Source organism: Tachypleus tridentatus, chromosome 10 (genome assembly GCF_004210375.1).
Source record: "Tachypleus tridentatus isolate NWPU-2018 chromosome 10, ASM421037v1, whole genome shotgun sequence".
NCBI classification, from domain to species: domain Eukaryota; kingdom Metazoa; phylum Arthropoda; class Merostomata; order Xiphosura; family Limulidae; genus Tachypleus; species Tachypleus tridentatus.
In genome coordinates this window covers 128635571-128659373 of record NC_134834.1, presented here as the reverse complement: position 1 = coordinate 128659373, position 23803 = coordinate 128635571, and the positions used below count along the sequence as shown (strand labels likewise).

The 23803-nt window shown below is 31.4% G+C and overlaps 1 protein-coding gene and 2 long non-coding RNA genes across 8 annotated transcripts in view; 1 reads left to right on the top strand and 2 right to left on the bottom strand.

The window, feature by feature from the left end:
• LOC143230289 (uncharacterized) overlaps positions 1 to 11122 on the bottom strand; it is a 27409-nt gene extending 16287 nt beyond the window's left edge. The window contains exons 1-2 of the long non-coding RNA XR_013016345.1: positions 8599 to 11122; positions 5526 to 5666 (exon numbers count right to left, since the gene is read on the bottom strand). This is a non-coding gene — a long non-coding RNA (uncharacterized LOC143230289). The remainder of the gene's footprint in view (positions 1 to 5525; positions 5667 to 8598) is intronic.
• The window catches only part of LOC143230288 (uncharacterized), an 84734-nt gene extending 66948 nt beyond the window's left edge, over positions 1 to 17786 (top strand). For both annotated transcript variants that reach the window (XR_013016344.1, XR_013016343.1), the window contains one exon: positions 11585 to 17786. This is a non-coding gene — a long non-coding RNA (uncharacterized LOC143230288). The remainder of the gene's footprint in view (positions 1 to 11584) is intronic.
• The window catches only part of LOC143230283 (uncharacterized), a 65326-nt gene extending 42544 nt beyond the window's left edge, over positions 1 to 22782 (bottom strand). For all 5 annotated transcript variants that reach the window (XR_013016319.1, XR_013016318.1, XR_013016322.1 and 2 more), the window contains exon 1: positions 22651 to 22782. Coding sequence is in view for 1 of the 5 variants with exons in the window: in XM_076463534.1 (XP_076319649.1) it covers positions 22651 to 22656 (6 nt within the window). In the remaining 4 variants the exon portion in view is untranslated. The remainder of the gene's footprint in view (positions 1 to 22650) is intronic.
• Between the last annotated feature and the right edge of the window lie 1021 nt (positions 22783 to 23803).

The following is a 23803-nucleotide window of genomic DNA, read 5'->3' as shown; positions in this document are numbered from 1 at the left end:
GCTTAAAACCAGTCTAAAGAAGAATTCTTCTAAAAGCAGAAAACAGTATAAAACAGTGTAAAAACCAGGGAATTGTGAATAGAAACTCTTAAAACCGGTCTAAAAGAAGAGTTCTTGTAAAAGAGTGAAAACAGCATAAATATAGTGAAAAGACAAGGATATTGAGACTAGAAACGCTTAAAACTGGTCTAAAAGAAAAATTCTTCTTAAACGCTGGAAACACGATAAAACAGTGTGAAAACCAGCGAATTGTGAATAGAAACTATTAAAACAGGTATAAAAGAAGAATTTTTGTAAAACAGTGAAAACAGCATAAAAATACTGTAAAAGCAAGCGAAATTCTTCTTTTATACCTGTTTTAATAGTTTCTATTCACAATTCACTGGTTTTTACACTGTTTTAGGCTGTTTCGAGCGTTTTTTAAGAACGGTTTTAAGCGTTTCAAGTTTCAACTCGCTTACCTTTACAGTATTTTTTATGCTGTTTCACTGTTTTACAAGAATTCTTCTTTTAGACCGGTTTTAATAGTTTCTATTCACAATTCGCTGGTTTTCACACTGTTTTATGGTGTTTCCAGCGTTTTAGAAGAATTCTTCTTTTAGACCGGTTTTTAGCCTTTCTACTCTCAATTTGCATTATTTTACACTATTTTTATACTCTTTCCAGCGTTTCTAGTCTCAATTTGTATGTTTTTACAGTGTTCATATGCTGTTTTCACTGTTTTACAAGAACTCTTCTTTTAGACCGGTTTTAAGAGTTTCTATTCACAATTCCCTGGTTTTTACACTGTTTTATGCTGTTTCCTGCTTTTTAGAAGAATTCTTCTTTTAGACTGGTTTTAATCGTTTCTACTCTCAAATTGCATGTTTTCAAAGTGATTTTATGCTGTTTTTACTATTTCACAAAAATTCTTCTTTTATACCAGTTTTAATAGTTTCTATTCACAATTCGCTGGTTTTCACACATTTTTATCGTGTTTCCAGCGTTTTAGAAAAATTCTTTTTTTAGACCGGTTTTAAGCGTTTCTAATCTGAATTTCCTTGTCTTTACAGTTTATTTATGCTCTTTTCACTTCGTCTTTTAGACTGTTTTTAAACGTTTTTAGTCTCTATTTGCATCTTTTTACACTGTTTTTATGCTGGTTCCAGCGTTTTAGAAGAATTCTTCCTTTAGACCGGGTTTAAACGTTTCTAGTCTCAATTTGTTTGTTTCTACAGTGTTTTTATGCTGTTTTCACCGTTTTACAAGAATTCGTGTTTTAGAACGGTTTTAAGCGTTTGAATTCTGAATTTGCATGTTTTTAAACTGTTTTCACCGTTTTACAAAAATTCGTATTTTAGACCGGTTATAAGTGTTTCTAGTCTCAAATTGCATGTTTTTAAAGTGTTTCTATACTGTTTTCACCGTTTTACAAATATTCGAGTCCTAAATCTGTTTATCTGAATTTCCTTCCTTTTTCAACTGCATTTATGCTGTTTTCACCGTTTTACAAGAATTCGTGTTTTAGAACGGTTATAAGTGTTTAAACTCTGAATTTGCATGTTTTTAAACTGTTTTCATGCTGTTTTTAACATTTTACAAGAAATCGTCTTTTACTCTAGTTTTAAAGGTTTCTAGTCTCAATTCGCTTATTTTTACAGTATTTTTATGCTGTTTTCACTGTTTCTCAAAAACTCTTCTTTTATACCGGTTTTTAGCGTTTCTACTCTCAATTTCCATTATTTTACACTGTTTTTATGCTCTTTCCAGCGTTTCTCGTCTCAATTTGTATGTTTTTATGGTGTTTTCATGCTGTTTTCAATGTTTTACAAGAACTCTTCTTTTAGACCTGTTTTAAGAGTTTCTATTCACAATTCCAGTGTTTTTAAACTGTTTTATGCTGTTTTCACCGTTTTTCAAATATTCGCGTTTTAAATCTGTTTTATCTCAATCTCCTTGTTTTTTAAACTGCATTTATGCTGTTTTCTCCGTTTTACAAGAATTTGTGTTTTAGAACGGTTTTAAGCGTTTCAACTCTGAATTTGCATGTTATTACACTGGTTTCGAGCTATCTTCACCGTTTTACAAGAATTCGTCTTTTAGTGTAGTTTTAAACGCTTAAAACCAGTCTAAAAGAAGAATTCTTCTAAAACGCTGGAAACACCATAAAACAGTGTAAAAACCAGTGAATTGTGAATAGAAACTATTAAAACAGGTATAAAAGAAGAATTTTTGTGAAATAGTGAAAACAGCATAAAAATACTGTAAAATCAAGCGAATTGAGACTAGAAACTTTTAAAACTAGCGTAAAAGACGATTTCTTGTAAAATGTTAAAAACAGTATTTCTTTACTCTAGTTTTAAAGGTTTCTAGTCTCAATTCGCTTGCTTTTACAGTATTTTTATGCTGTTTTCACTGTCTTACAATAATTCTTCCTTTAGACCGGTTTTAACAGTTTCTATTGACAATTCCCTGGTTTTTATTTTGTTTTATGCTGTTTCGAGCGTTTTTTAAGAATGGTTTTAAGCTTTTCTAGTCTAAATTCGCTTGTTTTTACTGTTTCACAAAAATTCTTCTTTTATACCTGGTTTAAGCGTTTCTAGTCTCAATATCCTTGTCTTTTCACTATATTCATGCTGTTTTCACCGTTTTAGAAGACTTCGTCTTTTAGACTGTTTTTGAACGTTTCTAATCTCAATTTGCGTGTTTCTAAAGTGTTTTTATGCTGTTTTCACCATTTTACAAGAAATCCTCTTTTACTCTAGTTTTAAAGGTTTCTAGTCTCAATTCGCTTGCTTTTACAGTATTTTTATGCTGTTTTCACTGTTTCACAAAAATTCTTCTTTTATACCTGTTTTAATAGTTTCTAGTCGCAATTTGCATGTTTTCTCACTGTATTTATGCTGTTTACATTGTTTTACAAGTATTCGTGCTTTAGACCGGTTTTTAGCGTTTCTACTCTCAATTTGCATTATTTTACACTGTTTTTATGCTCTTTCCAGCGTTTCTAGTCTCAATTTGTTTGTTTTTACAGTATTTTTATGCTGTTTTCACTGTTTCACAAAAATTCTTCGTTTATACCTGTTTTAATAGTTTTTATTCACAATTCCCGTGTTTTTACACTGTTTTACAAATATTCACGTTTTAAATCTGTTTTATCTCAATTTCCTTGTTTTAAACGCTTAAAACCAGTCTAAAAAAAGAATTCTTCTGAAACGCTGGAAACACCATAGAACAGTTTAAAAACTAGTAAATTGTGAATAGAAACTATTAAAACAGGTATAAAAGAAGAATTTTTGTGAAACAGTGAAAACAGCATAAAAATACTGTAAAATCAAGCGAATTGAGACTAGAAACTTTTAAAACTAGCGTAAAAGACGATTTCTTGTAAAATGTTAAAAACAGTATGAAAACAGTTTAAAAACATGCAAATCAGAGTTCAAACGCTTAAAACCGTTCTAAAACACGAATTCTTGTAAAACGGTGAAAACAGCATAAATGCAGTTGAAAAAAGAAGGAAATTGAGATAAAACAGATTTAGGACTCGAATATTTGTAAAACGGTGAAAACAGTATAAAAACACTTTAAAAATATACAATTTGAGACTAGAAACACTTATAACCGGTCTAAAAGACGAATTTTTGTAAAACGGTGAAACAACATAAAAATACTGTAAAAGTGCGAATTGAGACTAGAAACGCTTAAAACCATTCTTAAAAAACGCTCGAAACAGCATAAAACAGTATAAAAAATTGTCAATAGAAACTGCTAAAACCGGTCTAAAAGAAGAATTATTGTAAAACAGTGAAAGCTGCATAAAAATACTGTAAAAGTAAGCGAATTGAGACTAGATTCCTTTAAAAATGGACTAAAAGAAGACCGGTTTTTAGCGTTTCTACTCTCAATTTGCATTATTTTACACTGTTTTTATGCTCTTTCCAGCGTTTCTAGTCTCAATTTGTATGTTTTTACAGTGTTCTTATGCTGTTTTTACTGTTTTAGAAGAATTCTTCTTTTAGATCGGTTTTAAGAGTTTTTATTCACAATTCACTGGTTTTTACACTGTTCTATGCTGTTTCGAGCGTTTTTTAAGAACGGTTTTAAGCGTTTCTAGTCTCAATATCCTTGTCTTTTCACTATATTTATGCTGCTTTCACCGTTTTACAAGAATTCTTCTTTTAGATCGGTTTTAAGAGTTTTTATTGACAATTCCCGTGTTTTTACACTGTTTTATGCTGTTTCCTGCTTTTTAGAAGAATTCTTCTTTTAGACTGGTTTTAAGCGTTTCTAGTCTCAATTTGTATGTTTTTACAGTGTTCTTATGCTGTTTTCACTGTTTTACAAGAACTCTTCTTTTAGACCGGTTTTAAGAGTTTCTATTCACAATTCCCTGGTTTTTACACTGTTTTATGCTTTTTAGAAGAATTCTTCTTTTAGAGTGGTTTTAAGCGTTTCTAGTTTCAATGTGTATGTTTTCATGCTGTTTCACTGTTTTACAAGAACTCTTCTTTTAGATTGGTTTTAAGAGTTTTTATTGACAATTCCCGTGTTTTTACACTGTTTTATGCTGTTTCCTGCTTTTTAGAAGAATTCTTCTTTTAGACTGGTTTTAATCGTTTCTACTCTCAAATTGCATGTTTTTAAAGTGATTTTATGCTGTTTTCACTATTTCACAAAAATTCTTCTTTTATACCTGTTTTAATAGTTTCTATTCACAATTTGGTTATGGACCAGGCAAATCCCATATATGAAGATGAAAGGATAACACCCCTAGATGAACACAATGTGTGATTTTTATTTTCCAACTTTCCAAATCTGAAATTTAAATTTGTGTTGAATAGGGATCCGAGCTCTCTGGGCAGTGCTAAATTCATTTTCTGTCAATAATAGGAAGAATATGTTTGTATATCAAGAAAGATGTGGATCAATATCACCATATTGTTGTGTTCATTAAAGCACACAAATTATTTATTTGTTTCATGATAACAATCTTAGATTTAATTTTTTTTAATTAGGTGAAACATATACTGTCATTTCTTGTAATTTTATATAATATTTCTAAAGTATTTTCTTTCTGTATGTAAACTGACAGTGTTCATTGTTTATGAAACTATGTAATCAGGTTTTTAAGTGTCTTTATAGTTGACTGTGTGGGAGATTGCAGTGTAATAGAGATATAAAATAGTGGTATATATAACTGACAAAAACACTTTGTGAAGGACATGGACTTAGCAAGAGGAAATACGAAAGCTCACTTTCAGGTTTGTGTTTTTTAGAGACCTTTAAGACAACATCCTTAATATTATAGGATTTGACTGTGGTAGTAATGGGTATTTTGTCTTACCATGTTCTATATATATCCTTTTATTATTTGTTTAGTAAATATGTAATGTATAATAATTACCTAAGTTAGATACAGATAATTGCAAAACTTTTTTGTAAGGAAGATATTTCGTGGGTGTGTACATAAATCAAGCTTTCCAGTACACCCTTTTTTAAAATTTAGTATAGTAATTTAAACCTCTTGTGACATCTGAATTGCTCACCAGTGTGGCTGAATCTGCTATAATATCCAGGTTTATGGAGAGTAAATTCTGTATCTTCTTCCTCCTTACAAAATTCCACACAACACATGATATCTGGTTCTTAGTTTTATAAAGGTGTCTTCTCCATGGATATCTTGCATTCTGTGGACAGATATTGTCAAATAAGGCTTGTTTAAGCTTGTTAATCACTATAAGCTGTTTAAGTTAATATGAATAATTCTACTATTTTATGGAAGAGGGACAGTTCAGCCAACCTTCTAAACTCTGTATCTTCATAGCTGCTTACTATTAATAGACAAGTTCTTTTGGCAGTGAATTTTATTTTGATGTTATTAAATCAAGATTTTGGGCTGTACCCTGTATACTGGAAATTGTAACATCCTTTTCTAGCCTACCTAATTTCCACCCAAATTTAATTTGATTTTAGTGATTTGGAAAAACTTCAGTGTTACAACCAAATTTTAAAAACAAAATTTTTTGCACGAGAAATAAATACTGCTTCTTTGGTGAAGGGATAATTCAGTGTAATATTTTTTTTTTCAGTTGTTGAATTATTTTTGTTTATTTCTTGCTGAAATGTAAGAAAAATAAAGAAAAATTTTCTCCGAAGTTAAAGAAATGTATAACTATGTAATATTTCTTGCACCTTAATGCAAAGGAGCACCAGATAAGATTGAAAATACAATAGTAGACAAATACAACAATATATTGATTATTAAATAATGTTAGAAGTTTGTATATGGATATAGATTGTTATTAGATATTTCTGCAGTATTTCATTTTACCATTCCTACTCTAAACTCATCTTCATGCTGTGGAAATTTTCTTGTGACAGAATTTGCTCAGTTTCTTGAAAAATCCCAAATATACTGACAGTAAGGCAGAGAATCGTTTTAAGGTACTGATGTATTTATAGCTCAGCTTCTTTCTGTGTCATCTCCATCACTTAGTGCTTTGATTTTTGTGGGATGTTAGGAGAAGCTTTTTGTAAAAGTATAAGCATAGATAAATGTTAGTTATGGCTAAACAGCAATAAATAGCTGTAGAAGTAAATCAATGAAGTTGATGTACACTATATGTATATATTATTATACCATAAAAAGGGTATGCTATGGATTATATGAACAACACATACAAACAACAGAAAAAGGTTTGACAGAAACATGAAAAAGAGTAAGTACTTCTAACAAATTATAAAATACAAAAATATATTTCTATTCTTCACGTATGTCTCTCTTAAGTTAAGACCCTCAATCAAGTTCTTGTCAATTATGCCTTTTTATTGATTTTACATCTGTAAACAAACCATTGCAATTTTTTTGCTACTTGTTCTTGAGTAAAATATTACAGTGATGAACATATACTTGATGGAATTTTAAAACAAAAATTACACTTCTATTAAACAGCTGTATCATATTATATTACACTCGGTGACAGCCTTAACTAATGCTAACAGTGAATGTATGGACTATTCTCAATGTATGTTTTACAAGTCCAATATTGTTTTGTTACAGTTTGCAAAAATCTCCTAATATTTTTATATCAAATTATACTTTACAATTACCATATTACAAATATAACAAAACTAAAGCAAGTCTGGAACAGAGTGACATTAATATAAAGTTAAAAATATATTGAAGGCAATACACAACCTCGTTCAATACAAAGCATTCACTAATGTAATTTTAAAAGACCAGTTATGAAGGCACATGAAGTTTATAAAAAAACATAACTAGCCTTTTTATCTGACATTTATACAAACTTGGGTATAAAGACAAAGTATAACATGAAATTCATATACAACAGTATTTTGTTTGTTTTAGAATCATGCACATAATGGGTCAGTTTTTTCACATCCTTCCCTAATATTCAAAAGATAAACAAAAAGGAAGTTAGTTGCTCAACTCGTGATAACCCTGTCTGACCAAAGTATGGGATTTGATGATCACTCTCATAGTGCACCCATGGCCTCAAAGTATGTAAACAAGTTTGTTTCTGTGACATGTCATAAATCATGAATTCTCATATTCAAAGTTTGGATATAATAACCACTAGGCCATCTACATAGATCCTTCAATAATCAATACACAGATTTGTATTGTGGTAGTAATGAAACTATCAGTAATGTAAAATATTACACACAAAACATGCTAGCATTTTATGGGCCCAGCTTGGCGAAGCGTGTTAAGGCGTGCGACTCGTAATCTGAGGGTTGTGGGTTCGCAACCCTGTCATTCCAAACATGGTCAATCCCACTATTCGTTGGTAAAAGAGTAGCCCAACAGTCCTAAATTAAGAATAGCTAGCACAGATAGCCCTCGAGTAGCTTTGTGTGAAATTCAAAAACATCAACACATCAACCCTATTTTATCCACCACCCCTCAAAAAAGTATGAAATTTGTTTGGTTACAGAGCTAACAAATAGAAAAGTTCAAGAAAAAAACAGGAGATTAGTTGAGTACTTTATTTCTTTTTTTAGTGTTTGTTATTTAGGCATAAGTGTAAAAGTAATTGACATGTAAATATAGGTATATTTGTTAGGTTAGTTAAGATTAGAGTAAGTAAAATTATAATATAAAAAATGGTTCTAAAGGCACAAGAACAGGGTAACATAATTTGTAATTTAAAGCAAGCTGCATGTAATTTCACAGATATATCATTGTGACACTGGGGAATGGTACGAAAAAGATTAAACAAAATAAACTTAAAAGTTTAAAAAGTGTACATTATTACAAAGAGGAAAAATATGTGGCAAAATGCCAAATTTTTTACATTTTTAAATGGGTAAAATTTGATAGTGAGGTAAAAGTATGGTTTCCCCTTTAGGATCTTTTTAGCTTAATGCTTCTGATACGTTCATTATTTCCCTTTTTTTGAATTTAAAATATTATATTCTTTCCTCTTTGCTTTAATTAATATATTGTTTTATGACATTAAAATTTGTTTTCACTTTAGTTTCAATCCATTTCATAACTTTGCTAAATATGTTAAACTGTTGCCAGCTAACTTGATTATTAATCCTCCATTACTAACAAGTAATATTCATTTCCAATATTTTATTACATATACATACCAACTTCTCTAATTCCATGAACCAACTGTTGGTTCTTCCTTGTTGTTGAAGCTCTAGATGATACAGAAATGTTGTCCAGTTTGTGTCATGGTCTGAGAACCCTGAACCAAAGCGAGGTCAAAAGTATAAAAATAGTTGGCATAGAGAGATTTACTTAAATTATTGACAAAACATGGTTATATTTTCTGGGGAAAGATAATTAGTAAAATAAGTTATGACTAAAACAGTTTCAGTCTAAGTGATTTCAGTTATCGATCCTGAGAGTGAAACCTGTAAAACTAAGCACAGTTTAGCATAAACATCAACTGTTACAGTCTGCACATCATCCCTTATTTCTGTTTTATTTTAATAAAGATTTTGTTAATTGTACACACTTGCCCCTTATTTTATATACACTAAAAAACTTGTTAAATACAGTACCCCATACTTCCTGGACAAATTTGCTGTTATCAGTAGATCACATCAAAGTATCACACACGTACACTACATTATTTTTTCTTTGTTTGTTTTACATATCCAATCCATATCATGTATTCAACCTAGAATTTGAATTAGGATATAATCAAAGCCAAATCACAATGACCATAACTTACACATATAGACAATATAAGAATGAGATGATTTAAATTGCATGATTTACATGCCTGACTGTTGGAGTGAGATTGAGCACCATGGTGAGAGCAAAAGAGCTGTCTGAGGCCTTGAGAAAGAAAATTGTAGCAGCTTATGAGTCTGGTAAGGGATTTAAAAAGATCCCAAAAGATTTTGAAATCAGCCATTCCACTGTCTGGAAAATAGTCAACAAGTGGAGGACTTTCAAAACAACTGCCAACATGCCCAGGTCTGGTCGTCTAAGCAAGTTCCCCCCCGAGAGCAGACCGCAAGATGCTATAGGAGGTCTCCATACACTTTAAAATGTCAGCACGGGATTTACAGCAGGTTCTGGCTACTGTTGATGTGAAAGTGCATGCCTCTACAATCAGAAAGAGACTGCACAAGTTTAACTTACATGGGAGGTGTGCAAGGAGGAAACCTTTACTCTCTAAGAGAAACATCAAGGCCAGACGACAGATTACCTTCCAGTACCCGTGCCTATGAAAATATCTAGATCAGCAAGACACAGTGAAGTGTATAAAATGAGCACGAGCTATTTTATTCTGTTGATTTTACTTCCCTGGCAGTTGTCTACCAGTTTACACATAGAAGATTTCAAACAATTCAACAGTGAAATTTGTCACTGGTAGGCTCACACTTGAGATTATATTATCAGTCATTTGCAAGGTAAAATATTTATATAACAACGAGATTATTAAACACTGTAAAGTCAAAACAACGAACATTTCAAAGAGAAATATCTTAAATATTCTTAACAGAAGCAGAACAATTTGCACAGCACAGCACTTAGGAAAGGAACAGAGTCCCAACACCACACCCCAGACCACTCTGTACCATCTCCCTTATTTTGTGAATAACTTTTTGTGTTAAAGCTGTGATTAGGGAAAAACAAAAACAATCACTGCGATAAAACCAGCATTATTAACAAAATAATATACCCACCTGGCCTGGTGGGTTAAGGTGTTTGACTCGTAATCTGAGAGTCACGGATTCAAATCCCAGTTGCCCCAAATATGCTTGCCCTTTCAGCCATGGGGATGTTATAATGTAAAAGTCAATCCCACTATTTGTTGGTAAAAGAGTAGCCCAAACATTGGCAGTGGGTGGTGATGACTAGCTGCCCTCCCTCTAAACTAGGGAAGCTCTCATGGAGCTTTGTGTGAAATTCAAAAAACAAATAATATACTAGACTTATAAAGATTTACAATCCAAATATTAATACAACCACATTTTTGAACAACAACTGTTTATCAAAGTAAGAAACATAGCTAAACATACTGGAATAATTACAGGTCCTTTTGCCCCAACAAGAAAGTTTGTAAAGTTATGTGATCTCCACGATCAGCCTTCTCATCCTGTGTAATTAAGTTTAGCACTATCATAGATACAATGAAAATTACCATTCAAAAACTAAACTGTTAAGCATTTTATAGAAGGAATTTGATGTGCAACTGTTTCTCTTAACAGAGAAGTTTAGCCAATATATGAACCAAATGAAATAATCCAGATATGAATAATCATTCAAATTAAGTTAACCACTGATCTCACATAAGAGTAGTGCTTTCACTGATATTTACTTTGAGTATGTAGAGAATAATAATAATAAAAAAAAAGTCTGAGGACAACTGTCTCTTAATATACTGAAGTTAGTAATTCTTACATTCTTGGTCTGTAAAATAAATATGCATAGTCTCACAAGTAACAGTGATTATACCGTCCAAAACAACTACCCTTCATGAAGATGTTACTCTCTTACAATAATATTAAAGATACCTTCAAGATACAATGCATTCAAAGCTTATTATTATTACAAACCTTCTTGGATTAGAGAAATTTCACACTTTTTCTCTTTTTAATGGAGATTTTCTTAAAACCAGTTTGTATTTAATAAAAATGCATAAAAAAATCTGTGTTTTGTAATATTAATCTAAATATTTTAGCATAAATCAGTTGAAAGATATAACAGATCTTTTTTGAATATATTTTTATTAAAGGGTAAAAATGACCATCAACACTAAACTAAAAAAAAACAGTTCAATATACCAATAAAGAAATGTATAAAACTTGATTAAAAAGATGGCCCTCTTATGCAATGTAATTAAATTGAATTTGGGTGGTAGGCTAGAAAAGGATGTCACAATTTCTAGTATACAGGGTACAGCCCAAAATCTTGATTTATTAACATCAAAAATAAAATTCACTGCCAAAAGAACTTGTCTATTAATAGTAAGCAGCTATGAAGATACAGAGTTTAGAAGGTTGGCTGAACTGTCCCTCTTCCATAAAATAGTAGAATTATTCATATTAACTTAAACAGCTTATAGTGACTAACAAGCTTAAACAAGCCTTATTTGACAATATCTGTCCATAGAATGCAAGATATCCATGGAGAAGACACCTTTATAAAACTAAGAACCAGATATCATGTGTTGTGTGGAATTTTGTAAGGAGGAAATAAGATACGGAATTTACTCTCCATAAACCTGGATATTATAGCAGATTCAGCCACACTGGTGAGCAATTCAGATGTCACAAGAGGTTTAAATTTCTATACTAAATTTTAAAAAATGGTGTACTGGAAAGCTTGATTTATGTACACACCCACGAAATATCTTCCTTACAAAAAAGTTTTGCAATTATCTGTATCTAACTTAGGTAATTATTATACATTACATATTTACTAAACAAATAAGAAAAGGATATATATAGAACATGGTGAGACAAAATACCCATTACTACCACAGTCAAATCCTATAATATTAAGAATATTGTCTTAAAGGTCTCTAAAAACACTAATAAAAACACAAACCTGAAAGTGAGCTTTCGTCTTTTCCTCTTGCTAAGTCCCTGAATGTCCTTCACAAAGTGTTTCATTCAATCTATAACAGAAATTGTATCGAACTACAAATGTACTGGTAATGAATTATTAATAATAGATACTGTAAACCTTTAATTTTTTTATTTTTGTTAGTTATATATACCACTATTTTATATCTCTATTACACTGCAATCTCCCACAAACTCAAGTATAAAGACACTTAAAATACCTGATTAAATAGTTTCATAAACAATGAAAAACTGTCAGTTTATATACAGAAAGAAAATACTTTAAAAATACAAGAAATGACAGTATATGTTTCACCTAATTAACAAAATTAAATCTAAGATTGTTAACATGAAACATTTAAAAGTAAATAAATAATTTGTGTGCTTTAATGAACACAACAATATCAGCGTCTTAGATAGAACACTGAGAGAACTCGGATCCCTATTCAACACAAATTTAAATTTCAGATTTGGAAAGTTGGAGAATCGGAAAATAATAATTAGAATATAACATAAGGAACAGAAATAAGCATTTTACATCCATAATATAACAACAGAAGAAAAACAATTAAGTGCCTGTCTTAACAAATATCAATTTTAAAATAAAACTATGCACATACTATTTCCATGTACCTTAAGAGTTCTCTGGACGTAATACTTTTGTTATTATGTTTGTTATATTATTAACATTGAAAAAACAGGTTATTAAATAATTTATTTCAATCCTTTTTAACCTCTTCCCAACATAATAAATGTTCTCTAGTACTATTATGTGACTAAATATAAATTAAGTATTGTTAACTTAAATGCTACAGGTTATTTATTTAAAAGGAAATTAAAGATTTATATCTTCACCCAAAAAATGTTATAATGATAAGTCATTATCTATTGTAAAAAGTTTTACAATTATCTGTATCTAACTTAGGTAATGATTATACAACACATACTTACTAAACAAATAATAAAAGGATATATATGGAACATGGTAAGACAAAAGACCCATTACTACCACAGTCAAATCCTATAATATTAAGAATGTTGTTTTAAAGGTCTCTAAAACACTGATCAGAAACTTTTGGGCTACTATTTTACCAATGATTAATGGGAATGACCATCACATTAAAATACCTCATGTCTCAAAGATCAAGCATATTCAGTGACAGCAAAAATTTAGCAAAGGCTAAATTTTATGTTTGAGAAAAGCAAATCCATAATATGTCATGAATGAAATACAAGTTCAAAAGTAAATAAAGCTTTCTACATTAATATAAAGAGTAGCTAACTTAGTAGTGAAAAATAAAACAAACATGTAATACATAACTTTAAAAACTCCAAATAACTTCACTACTTTCATCACTAAATACAGGAACAATTTTTATTCTAGAACATGTATATGTAATGCAGTTATTTCCATATATACAACAGCAAAAACTGAACAGCAAGTTTGTTTGTACAACCTTTCATAAAAACAATGTCATGTTTCTTGCTATTCAGAAATGTCCATTTTACTTAAGAAGGTTTTAAAATAAATTTTTCATGCATGATAAGTTCAATCTTTACCTTTATCAGAGCAAGTATAGATCAAATTCAACTAGACGTTGTTGAGAATGTTTCTCAAATATGTGACATGGAATAATATAAAACTGAATCAGCTCTTACAAGCAAAATGAGTTTTTTTTTCATACTTTGAAATGTATTGAAGTTCAAAAGATACTAACAGTATATGTTTTTAGGCTATTGAAAGTCATTTTTAGACTACTTAGTGGTACCTCAAATATAAGTTACATACAATTATATTTCATACTTATGCTTTAAAACATTCATAGTGAACTACAAAAATACATCACGCCATTCAGTTTTTGATGAGGCACAAGTTCCATCTGAGAATCTGTCTCTTTCACTCTTCTCTGCATTTTCATTATCATCTGATTGTTTATTTATACCTCCAGCCACATCATTATATTCCACCTTGAATAAATTTCAAAGAAAATTAATGGAAAATAAAAATTATACATTTCATTTTACATTGCACATAATAATATTCAAAACCAATAAATTACAAGCAAACACTGAAGTTGAAACAACAAAAGCTAGCTTTAATAAATTTAAATTAACTGTCAAATCAAGAAAAATTCCCTAATTTATGAAATGCCTCTGCTTATTTTGGAGCAAAGCTATACTGAATATTCACAACCTTAGATTCATGACTACCAAAAAATAGCTTGTCATTGTCTCGCAAACTTTTTACTCATACTTCTAAACTTTTGTTTTATGGAACAATTTGTAAAAGAAAATGATAATTATAATTACAGGCAATGAAACTCAGTTTTTAGCAAAAAAATATTTTTCAAACAAAGAGTAATAAATACCTTGAATCTACAAATTACAGAAATGTAGCCTCATGAGGTCAACCTAATCTAACTCAAATTATATATTTTCTTATTATCTCAGCTCAATAAAACTGTAATGTCACCTGGTGCACCTGCTGTTCTGAAAAGAAAAAAAAAAAGTCTGGAAGTGAGGGAATGGGATGGAAGAAAGTCTGATAAACTTTTGTGAATTTCTGTTTAATGCTTGAATAAAGTTGTTGGAAAGGTTCACAAGGATGATGGCATTGTAGAAGGTCCAAAGGAAAATTTATCCTCCCACTAGGAAACAACAGGATAGAAAAATAAAAATATGAGATCACACTCAGATACAGAATGCTCCAATGATCATCAAAAACGAGCACAATTTTTTCTTTGCTTCTCAAATAATGCAAATTAACCTTCAACATGCTATATTTTAATAAACAATATTCTAGTACTACACAAGGAATTTGAGGATATGTAACAAGAATTAATTTATTTTCACAGGAAAACAAAACAGCATAATACAGAGTAGTCACTTAACTTTTCCCTACTTTTCTACATATTAATTTATTGCATCTTACAAATACTAACAAAGTGAAATCTGATGCACATATACAGCAATTTAATTTCACAAAATAACAAAAATAAAAGACCGACCATGGGGATTTAAATTATTAATTTACAAGAATAAGACTACTAAATATAATTTCTTTGGTCATATTATACATTTAATTCATGTCTCCTGAATAATGAATAATACTTTAGATTTTCTGGGGCAAATTATTTCACACACTAGCAAGTTTGATATTTTCTTTTGGCTTCCTTATTCATCAGTTTAATTTTGGTTGAGAGTTGTTTCTATTTCAACTTTCTTCAACCAGGAGCTATTATACCATGCAATTTTATGTAGTTCTAAAGTTCACATTACAATTAAGAAATTGGATGTTGTGCAATTGCACTTTTACATGCAAATCCCAGATACCTGCTAAAGCACTAAATTTTAATAACAATTGTACATCACATTTTATGTATAATAATGGACGTTACAATAAAATGTAGACTTCAGCATCTTCTGATAAAATTTTAAGAGAAGTTTCTTTCACATCTAATACAAAAGTGTACAATTTTACTAAAATTTTCATTAAATCAAAATGAACTTTTGTATCCCAAAGTTCAAATAACAAAAATACATAAGATAATGCTTAGAACCCTCTAAAAGACTTTACAATATTGTATACATTTTAACCCATTGTTTCTACAGCTCTGAAAAATTCTTTAAAATAGTCCCTACTCTCAACACAATATCAAGCTTGGATGCACAGAAATAATATATGCACGTGCAAACATAAAACCTATCTAACCACATAAATAACTTACAAAACTTACACGTACAAAATGTACTACATGAAGCATCAATCAAAATTTGTAAGTTTTAATAATTCAATTACATAAGTGCAGTCAATTTGTTGAGATTAATTATCACACTTGGCAGACTCTGTTTAACAAAACAAGAAGAGTATTCACAACACAATACAATTAGAACTAATACATAACAAACTACATAAACTACTTCCAATGTGAAATGAGCATGATGGGATTTGAATGCAAACTTCAAGAAATTACTTATCATTCTCTGTTACTTATTTTAACAATAATCTTATTTTCCATTCCATTACATTATTTCCTTTTCCTGGTTTATTAGGGGTAACCACCCTAGCACAAATAGTTGTAAATGTTAAATTGTATTTTTGATATATGCATATCTATCAAATGGTTGGGAATTCTCTATAATGACCTAAACAAGTGCTAAACATGTCACCCATTGCACCATGACTTGCAACTGCAGCGAGAAGCCACTGCATGCATATATTATCAACATAAAGTGCAATCAACATTGGTATATTCTCAAAGATTACATAAATTCAATTTTTAATGTTAATGCTGACAAAGGAAGCATTAACAATAACTTTTGTGGACACCATCTTTTGACTTGTACATATAAATTAAAAAGTAAAGTATGAAAGATCAAGTTATAATACAAAAAAAAAGTTTAAAGCATAGATCTAAGGCCTATACTTAGTAGCCCTCAGAATGAATTTTAAATGCTTTTCTGTGAGAACATTTCTTCTTCTCAACCTTACTTTTAGTCATGTGGTTTGAAAATGATGTTTTCTAAAATAATTACTGTTTTTAATGTTGTAACTTTTTCTTCATTTTAGTTGTTTAATTTCAATCTTGTTCCATGACTGAATTTACTTTTTACATGCACATCTTTAATACGTATAAATGGCTTATTGTGGGTGATAACTCAAAAATTTACATAGTACCCTAATTTTATTACACATATTTAATTACACACCTTTCTCCTTCTGGTATCATACTGGCATCTCCATCTTTCTTGTGTATATCCTGCTGTTGGAACTCTTTTCAAATGACTTGCAAGTCTCTTCCAGAGACATTGTAACCTTGAAGTCTTTTACATGCCCACAGATCATCTGCAAAAAATGAGTAATATCCACTTCTAGTAGGTTTTCCTGGCAGATTCCATCCACAACTGCTTCAACATTTGTTTTTCAAGGTGGTGACCTTGATTTACCTAGGCAAATCAGCAAAAACAAAACAAAACATGAATTAAACATCTGCATAATCTTCAACTAAAAATGTTTTTTAAGTTGTATTTGTATTTTAGCATGCATATTACTTTAATTGACAATAAAATAGTATTGTAAACATTAATTTTAAGTTTCACACACATATAAATGATATTTCGCTCGGATTCCGTCATATATATATATATTTTACTTAATAAAAATTAGCAAACCAAATCTGAAACATCAAAAACTAAAGCACGAAAGTTGAAGGGGAAAAGAAACATCAGTGAGAAAGAGATATAGCATCTTCTAAATGTGACATTCTCATCTGAAGTTGAAGTTTCAGCTAACGTTTAAATAGCTCTGACAGAAACACTACAAAATCAGGTGGAAATGTAAAGGGAAAAAAATACTCTTTCTGTTGGTTATAAACAGGAGTTAAAGAGTAGTATGTGGGAGAAACCACTCTATGATTTTACAAGATACCTACTTTTTTATGAATCTGCTAAAGGTGCAAAATTCTTATTTCATATTTAGCTTGTATGTATTTCAAATTTGCGTTTCTAATTAGTTGGCTACTTGTACATGTTGTATGGTGGGCATAATAAAATATTAACTGAGCAATAAGACAACTAGACACACAAAAATCAATATTTAACTTTTTTCTTTACATTTCCTTTTAAATTAAGAAATTAATATATATAAAACACTAAACTATAAATTACAAGCTATGTTTTGATGACAACTTCATTAACATCTGTAGTAAAAATGTTGCTTAATAAAATTTTGAAATAATGCTCCAAAATTTGACTAGTGTACTTTGATCCACTTAGTGAAAAAAGGTTAAACATGTACTTTTGTAGTCACTTATTCGAAGACATTCTTTGTCACAATTTATCAACAACATATATGAAAGAGAACACACATTTCATTAGACGCGAATGTGAATACCAACTGTTGTTGATACATCAAGACAAAGACATACTGGTAAATTGCAAAAACATATGATCATGTCTCAAATAGTCAACTTCTTCAAAACCACAAAGGATCTGACGTATTCAACTCTATCATATGAAGAACACTACAAAAAATTATCACATGATATCTGAGTGTTAATACTTTCTCACTCTGAAACTGTATTTCTGATAGGTACTTATCTTCCTCCCCTCACCTAAATCTTTCTTAATCCTGGTCTGCCATTTAAGCATTGTTAAAAAAATATTTTGTAAAACTGCACCAATCAGTTTTGCACCATTTCAGAATATGTGCTGATAATGCGACTACTTCTCATCAAGCATACAGGTAGCTCCCTCAACTATTCAAGAACAATCCTAACTTTTAAAAATTGTGCAAGCACAAACTATAAACCCAAGAATCTTAGTGAGAGGAAGGGTGTAAAAGTAGATGAGAGAATATAAGTAGTTACTGGGAGTATGTTTTCAGATTAAGAAAGTGTTAGATTCTGAAACATTACAACCTTCCTCTCACACAAAGCTGGAATCATACATTGCCAAGTTGGAAGGACTAGTGAAGGTACATCAATCGTACACCAAACTGAAATCAACTGCACTGAAAGAACAGGTATACTAGAATATGAAAAGAAAGTGTACTGATGGGATACCACACTATTTCTGGAACAGGAATAAATAGTGATATAATTGGGTCTGAACTGAATTGACAGGCACAATAAAAGATATATAGCACTGAATCACTATAGGAAATACTGGATAACTATGACAAGATACAGTAAGGAGTTGAGAAAAATAGGAAGGCTTGTGTGTATGCAATGTTAAGGAAAGTGCCTTTGGTTACATTTGTTTATGCCAAGTGTCGTCAATCTGGAAAAAACATTCAGTGGAAACACCTCATATAAGACTTAGCAATAAAAAAAAACATCAGGGTGAAGTGCCCTGGACATGTAGGATTCATAACTAGACCTCTGTCCACATCAATTATAAGAAACAAGATGCAATACCAAACATAGTGACAGTGAGTTGTATCATAATGCCAGTAAATGAGCTAGAGAAAAACAGCAATAAGTAGCTAGGGCTTGAAAAGCACAAAAAATGTATTTGGATAGGCCAAGTGCAGTTTGCCTAAGCAAAAAACATCCAGAAGTGCCTTGCATAAGAAACATATGATCTGTTCAGTCAAAAACATCCAGGAGCAGCATCTTGGATACTGAATATTATTGTACAATTCATTATTTTGTACTGTAACCATAAGAAAAACTACAGCTCTCTTTTTCACTTAGTGGATACACATGGGCTAGAAAGTGGTTTTCCAACACCCACTCGAGAAGAAATCTTTATGACCTACCACTCTGACAAGTTAGAACCAGAAGTGGTAAGGACTCCCATTCTCCACTAGAAGAAACGTAGCAAAGAAGGAGGCCAGAAGAACAACACACTGAGGACAGTGCAATGGAATGACATAATTCCCTATTTGAAAAGCAGATAAAGCCTGAGTGGGGATGGGCAGAAAAAAAACAACATACATACATACATACATTATGAGTGAGAGAGAGATACATATACAAGCTGCCAGTAGTTTTACAGACTTACAGAAACATCCCATATCAATATAATTATTGAATTCTAGTGCAAGTATAACATGGAGCACATCTGACCATATAAGACCTGTCAGCATGCGAGACCCTGAAATACATTATTTATCAACTAAAAATATGTGTGAAAAGTAATATTCTGGTCTAGCACAGTCAAAGGTGATGAGACGTGTAGAATCATCACAGAAGGCAAACAATACCTATCCTAGGTCATGCATATAATGTGCAACAAACGTATAGTGAGGTATTCACATTCGAGCCTGAATGATATCCTCCAAAGACTGGCAAACAGATAAAAGTGATAGTTATATGATGAGAAGAAACATTGTGTTATTGGCGACCTTCTACGGACAAATTCCGAATAAGCAATCATACAAGTTGATAAACTTAACCAGTGAGTACAATGGGGACATAGGGAATCCTTGGAATAAATAGACAGAAATAACAACATGAATCGAGGTATTATGGACCACACAACATCTTAGGGAACAAATTGGAACAGCTGATACAAACAAACTCTGATCAAACAACCAGGCAGAGAACTGGTAAATAAGATATACAAAAGGACAGGAAGGATGAAAGCCACAGCAAATGGACCAAGATATGAAGAAAACCACTGCCTCTGGTACAAAGACAAGGAGAAAGGAAGAATGGAATGGAAGAGGAAAGATGCTACATGATGAGCAAGTCGATGCTGATGCAAAAGCCACATGAGCAAGTGGAATTCAGTGACAATGGTAAGAACTATATCTGATTACAATTGTCAGAGGAGAGACTGAGACAAAGGAAAGGCCAGGGAATGTTGCTCCAGTAAAGGCAAAAGTAGAGGGAACCATGTCTGAGCAGGCCAATACAGAGTAGTGAGAAAGAAAAAAGTTGTCATCTGGATAAGGGGAAAAAGACTCTGAAGAAGAGTCTGATTTGAGTGCAGATACATAAGTGAAGACTACTAGGTAGTTCTAGTAGGCCCAGTGAAGAAGATTCATAGTCTGAAAATAAAGATATAAATTTAGTTATACTTGCTTAGTGATATAGCTGATAACAGTGGAATAATCAGTTTGAACCACAACCACCTGGCAAACCACCTTGCAGAGGAAATAATACAGAGTCCAATAAACTGCAAAACGTTCCAGGATATATCAAATGGAAAGAAGTCTCCTCAATAAACAACCAACCAGAAATCTCTTGGGAATTGAGGAAAGCTCCCCTCACCCAATCCACACTTGGTATATGAAGATAAGCAACCATCATGATTTGATCATTCAGAGTTCCAGGGAAAAAAAACCCTCAGTGACTTCAGTTAAAAAGTTCAACTTGGACAATTCTATAACAGGTCTCCAAGCATCTGTCTTTTGAGGGACAACAATTACATGGGAATTACACTCAAGGGGAATGAGTAACACCCATTTGGCAGCCCCTTTGTGTAGTAAATCTTGAACAGACCAATCTTTGAAGAAAAATGATCCCAAAGAGGAGGAAGGAAGGAAATAGATAGATAGGTAGAAACCTTCAGACAGAACTTAGAGCCCACTAGAATTGTCATGAAGTACAGCAATATAAATTAATAAACAACATTTGACATACAAAACCATTATGGAACTTATATGTTAAAAAACAATTATCAAACTTACAAGTCCACTAAAGAAAAGGATAAAGGACACAACAGAAAAACCTATCTTGGAGGAAAAGACAACAAGTTAACAATAAGAAAATTTGACTCAAATTTCATTAGTAATGAAAAACGAAATTACAACTTAATCCTTTTGCTACAGGCTCAGTATAATATACACAAGTTCTACACATTTTGCATGTCAAGTATTTATGCTAACTTTTGACACAACGTTCATATCTTCACTAAATTAGGTAGGTATTTAGTAAAGATTACAGGTATTTTGTATAAAAAGAATCAGATTTTTTTTATGAAATATTTATGCTAAAGATTTGTTAGTGGAAATAGAGTCTGTTTTGTTACTAGTCTGACTACAATGTGTTAAGATCTGGAAATTTTTTATATCTCAGTGGTTGGTTGGTTGATTTCGTGTTTTATGGCACAAAGGAGCTAGGCTATCTGCGCCCAACATCCGGAAAAAAGGTAAAATTAAAGTAAATGTAGTAAAGTTCATAAAAGGACATGAAAGTATAACAAAACAGCAAGTAAAAACATAAATAGAATAAAACCAATGTTTACATCTAGTCTACAACGTTAAGAGAAAAACTACAGTAACAAAAGTCGTAACGAGCTGTCTGTAGCATAATGGTAATTATCATAACCCGCCAAGAAGACTAACAGGTAAGTACAAGAACCACCGTCAGTCACCTGAAGTTGGCCTTTCCAGTCCTGGTTCTGGGATATGTGTCATTACAGCCACTATCAAAAAGTAGGTAATAAAAGTGTTAAAAGACATGTAGCAAAATTGTAATAAAAACTCGCCAGGACGACTGACGAGTAGTTTAAACAGCAGGTGACTAACCTGAAGTTGGCCTTTCCAGTTCTGGAATTTAATGTTATGGCCATTTTCTAATTTCAAATTGAACTAGAGAGATTGTGACTCTTAAAGTGGAACCACAATAAAAAAGATTAAATGAAGAAATATAAAACATTTAAATGACATTAAAAAGATTAATGGCTGTTAAAAAACTAAAAACATTATCAATGTGGACAGAGTCACCTTCACCAATAACACTGTCTAATGTTACGGAAAAAACCTTGGGACAGAACATGTTTAAAATAGTGCCGTTGAGAGTCATAAGGATGGCAAGAAAGTACAATGTAGCTTATAGTAATCTGAGTGTTATACAAAATACACATCGGTGCATCAGTTCCAGATAAAAGGAAACGATGTGTTAAAAAACTGCGACCAATGCGTAGTCCAGTCAGAACAACTTCCTCCTTCCGAACCTTACGGAAGCAAGGCAGCCAAACTCCACTATAGGGTTTTATTTGGAAAATAAATACTGATGAGAGAGAAAGTTCCATATCAGGTTTTCTTTAATCGTTTTTTTCAACATGCATTACTCTTACAAGTAAACCTTCAACTTCTTTACAGACATCCTAAAATATAGTAGTATCTTTTAACATCAAAACAGTTTACATAAAACTTACCATCATGTCCAACTTCTGTCAGGATTTTTACAGTCTCATGAGACGTGTTCATTTTCCCCATACTTGAAGCAACCAGATTCACTTCTCCTGTCCCCACCTACACTAGGACAATCTTGTGACATGTGCCCATCTTCACCACACTTACAACATCCTGTTAAGATGGTTAAAGGAATACTATGTAACTATATGCATGTATTGTCACCCTAACTGAAAATAAATTAAAACTTAAGACAGAATTTAAGAAGAATATAATGTTACATATTTTTCATGTTGATTTAAAAAATTTATAATAATCTATATTAGTGTTGCAAGTTGAAAGGATTAATTAGATTTGATACATTCTCAAACTAAGGAGTCATGTTAAAGCAGAAATTTAAATTCTAACAAAGTAACAGGATGCAGAAACTAAAACCATGTTCAAAACAACTTACAAAAATTTTCCCCCAGAAAATTTAAATGTAAAAGATGAGCCACAGTGAACCCCGTAATAAAGATTGTATTGTTCTATAATTCTGTGTAAAAAACTTCAAAAAACTTAATTAATATACTAGAGGAAATGAAGCTACTTCAATATCACTCACTACTCATGTCTAACCAAAGTGACATGTAACCGTCGCTCATGTTTCTATGGCAACAGGTTACAAGTTATAAAATCTTATATTAGTAGTTTTAACATTCTAAAGTCTGGGCAGCATCCAGCCTAATCAGGTAAGGATACTGATTCTAACCTAAGTATCTGCAAGAGCTAAGTCATTAGAATCAATAAGTTAATAGAATTCCCAATTTTCAAATATGAACAACTTTAGACAATAAGAAGCCTTGATATTATGAAATTTTCTGATTAACACCATTTTTAAAATCACATTTAACATGAAGTGAACTAGTAGCCAGGAATCTGAACAAAGGGAGAAGAATTTACACTTGGAAGACCTCATTATATATCAAGATCCTTATCAGATACCTGCCAAAAAGGTCTTTTACTGGAGACAGTAACATGAGACTACTTTTAAAAGTCTGCAAGAGCAAGAACTTGGTAGACACCCTCTTGACACTGGTCTTTTCCATGAAAGTCCATGGAATGGTAGATGCAACTTAGATAAATATAATACCAAGGATACCCCAAGCAACCTTGCAGAAGACCCTAACTTGACAG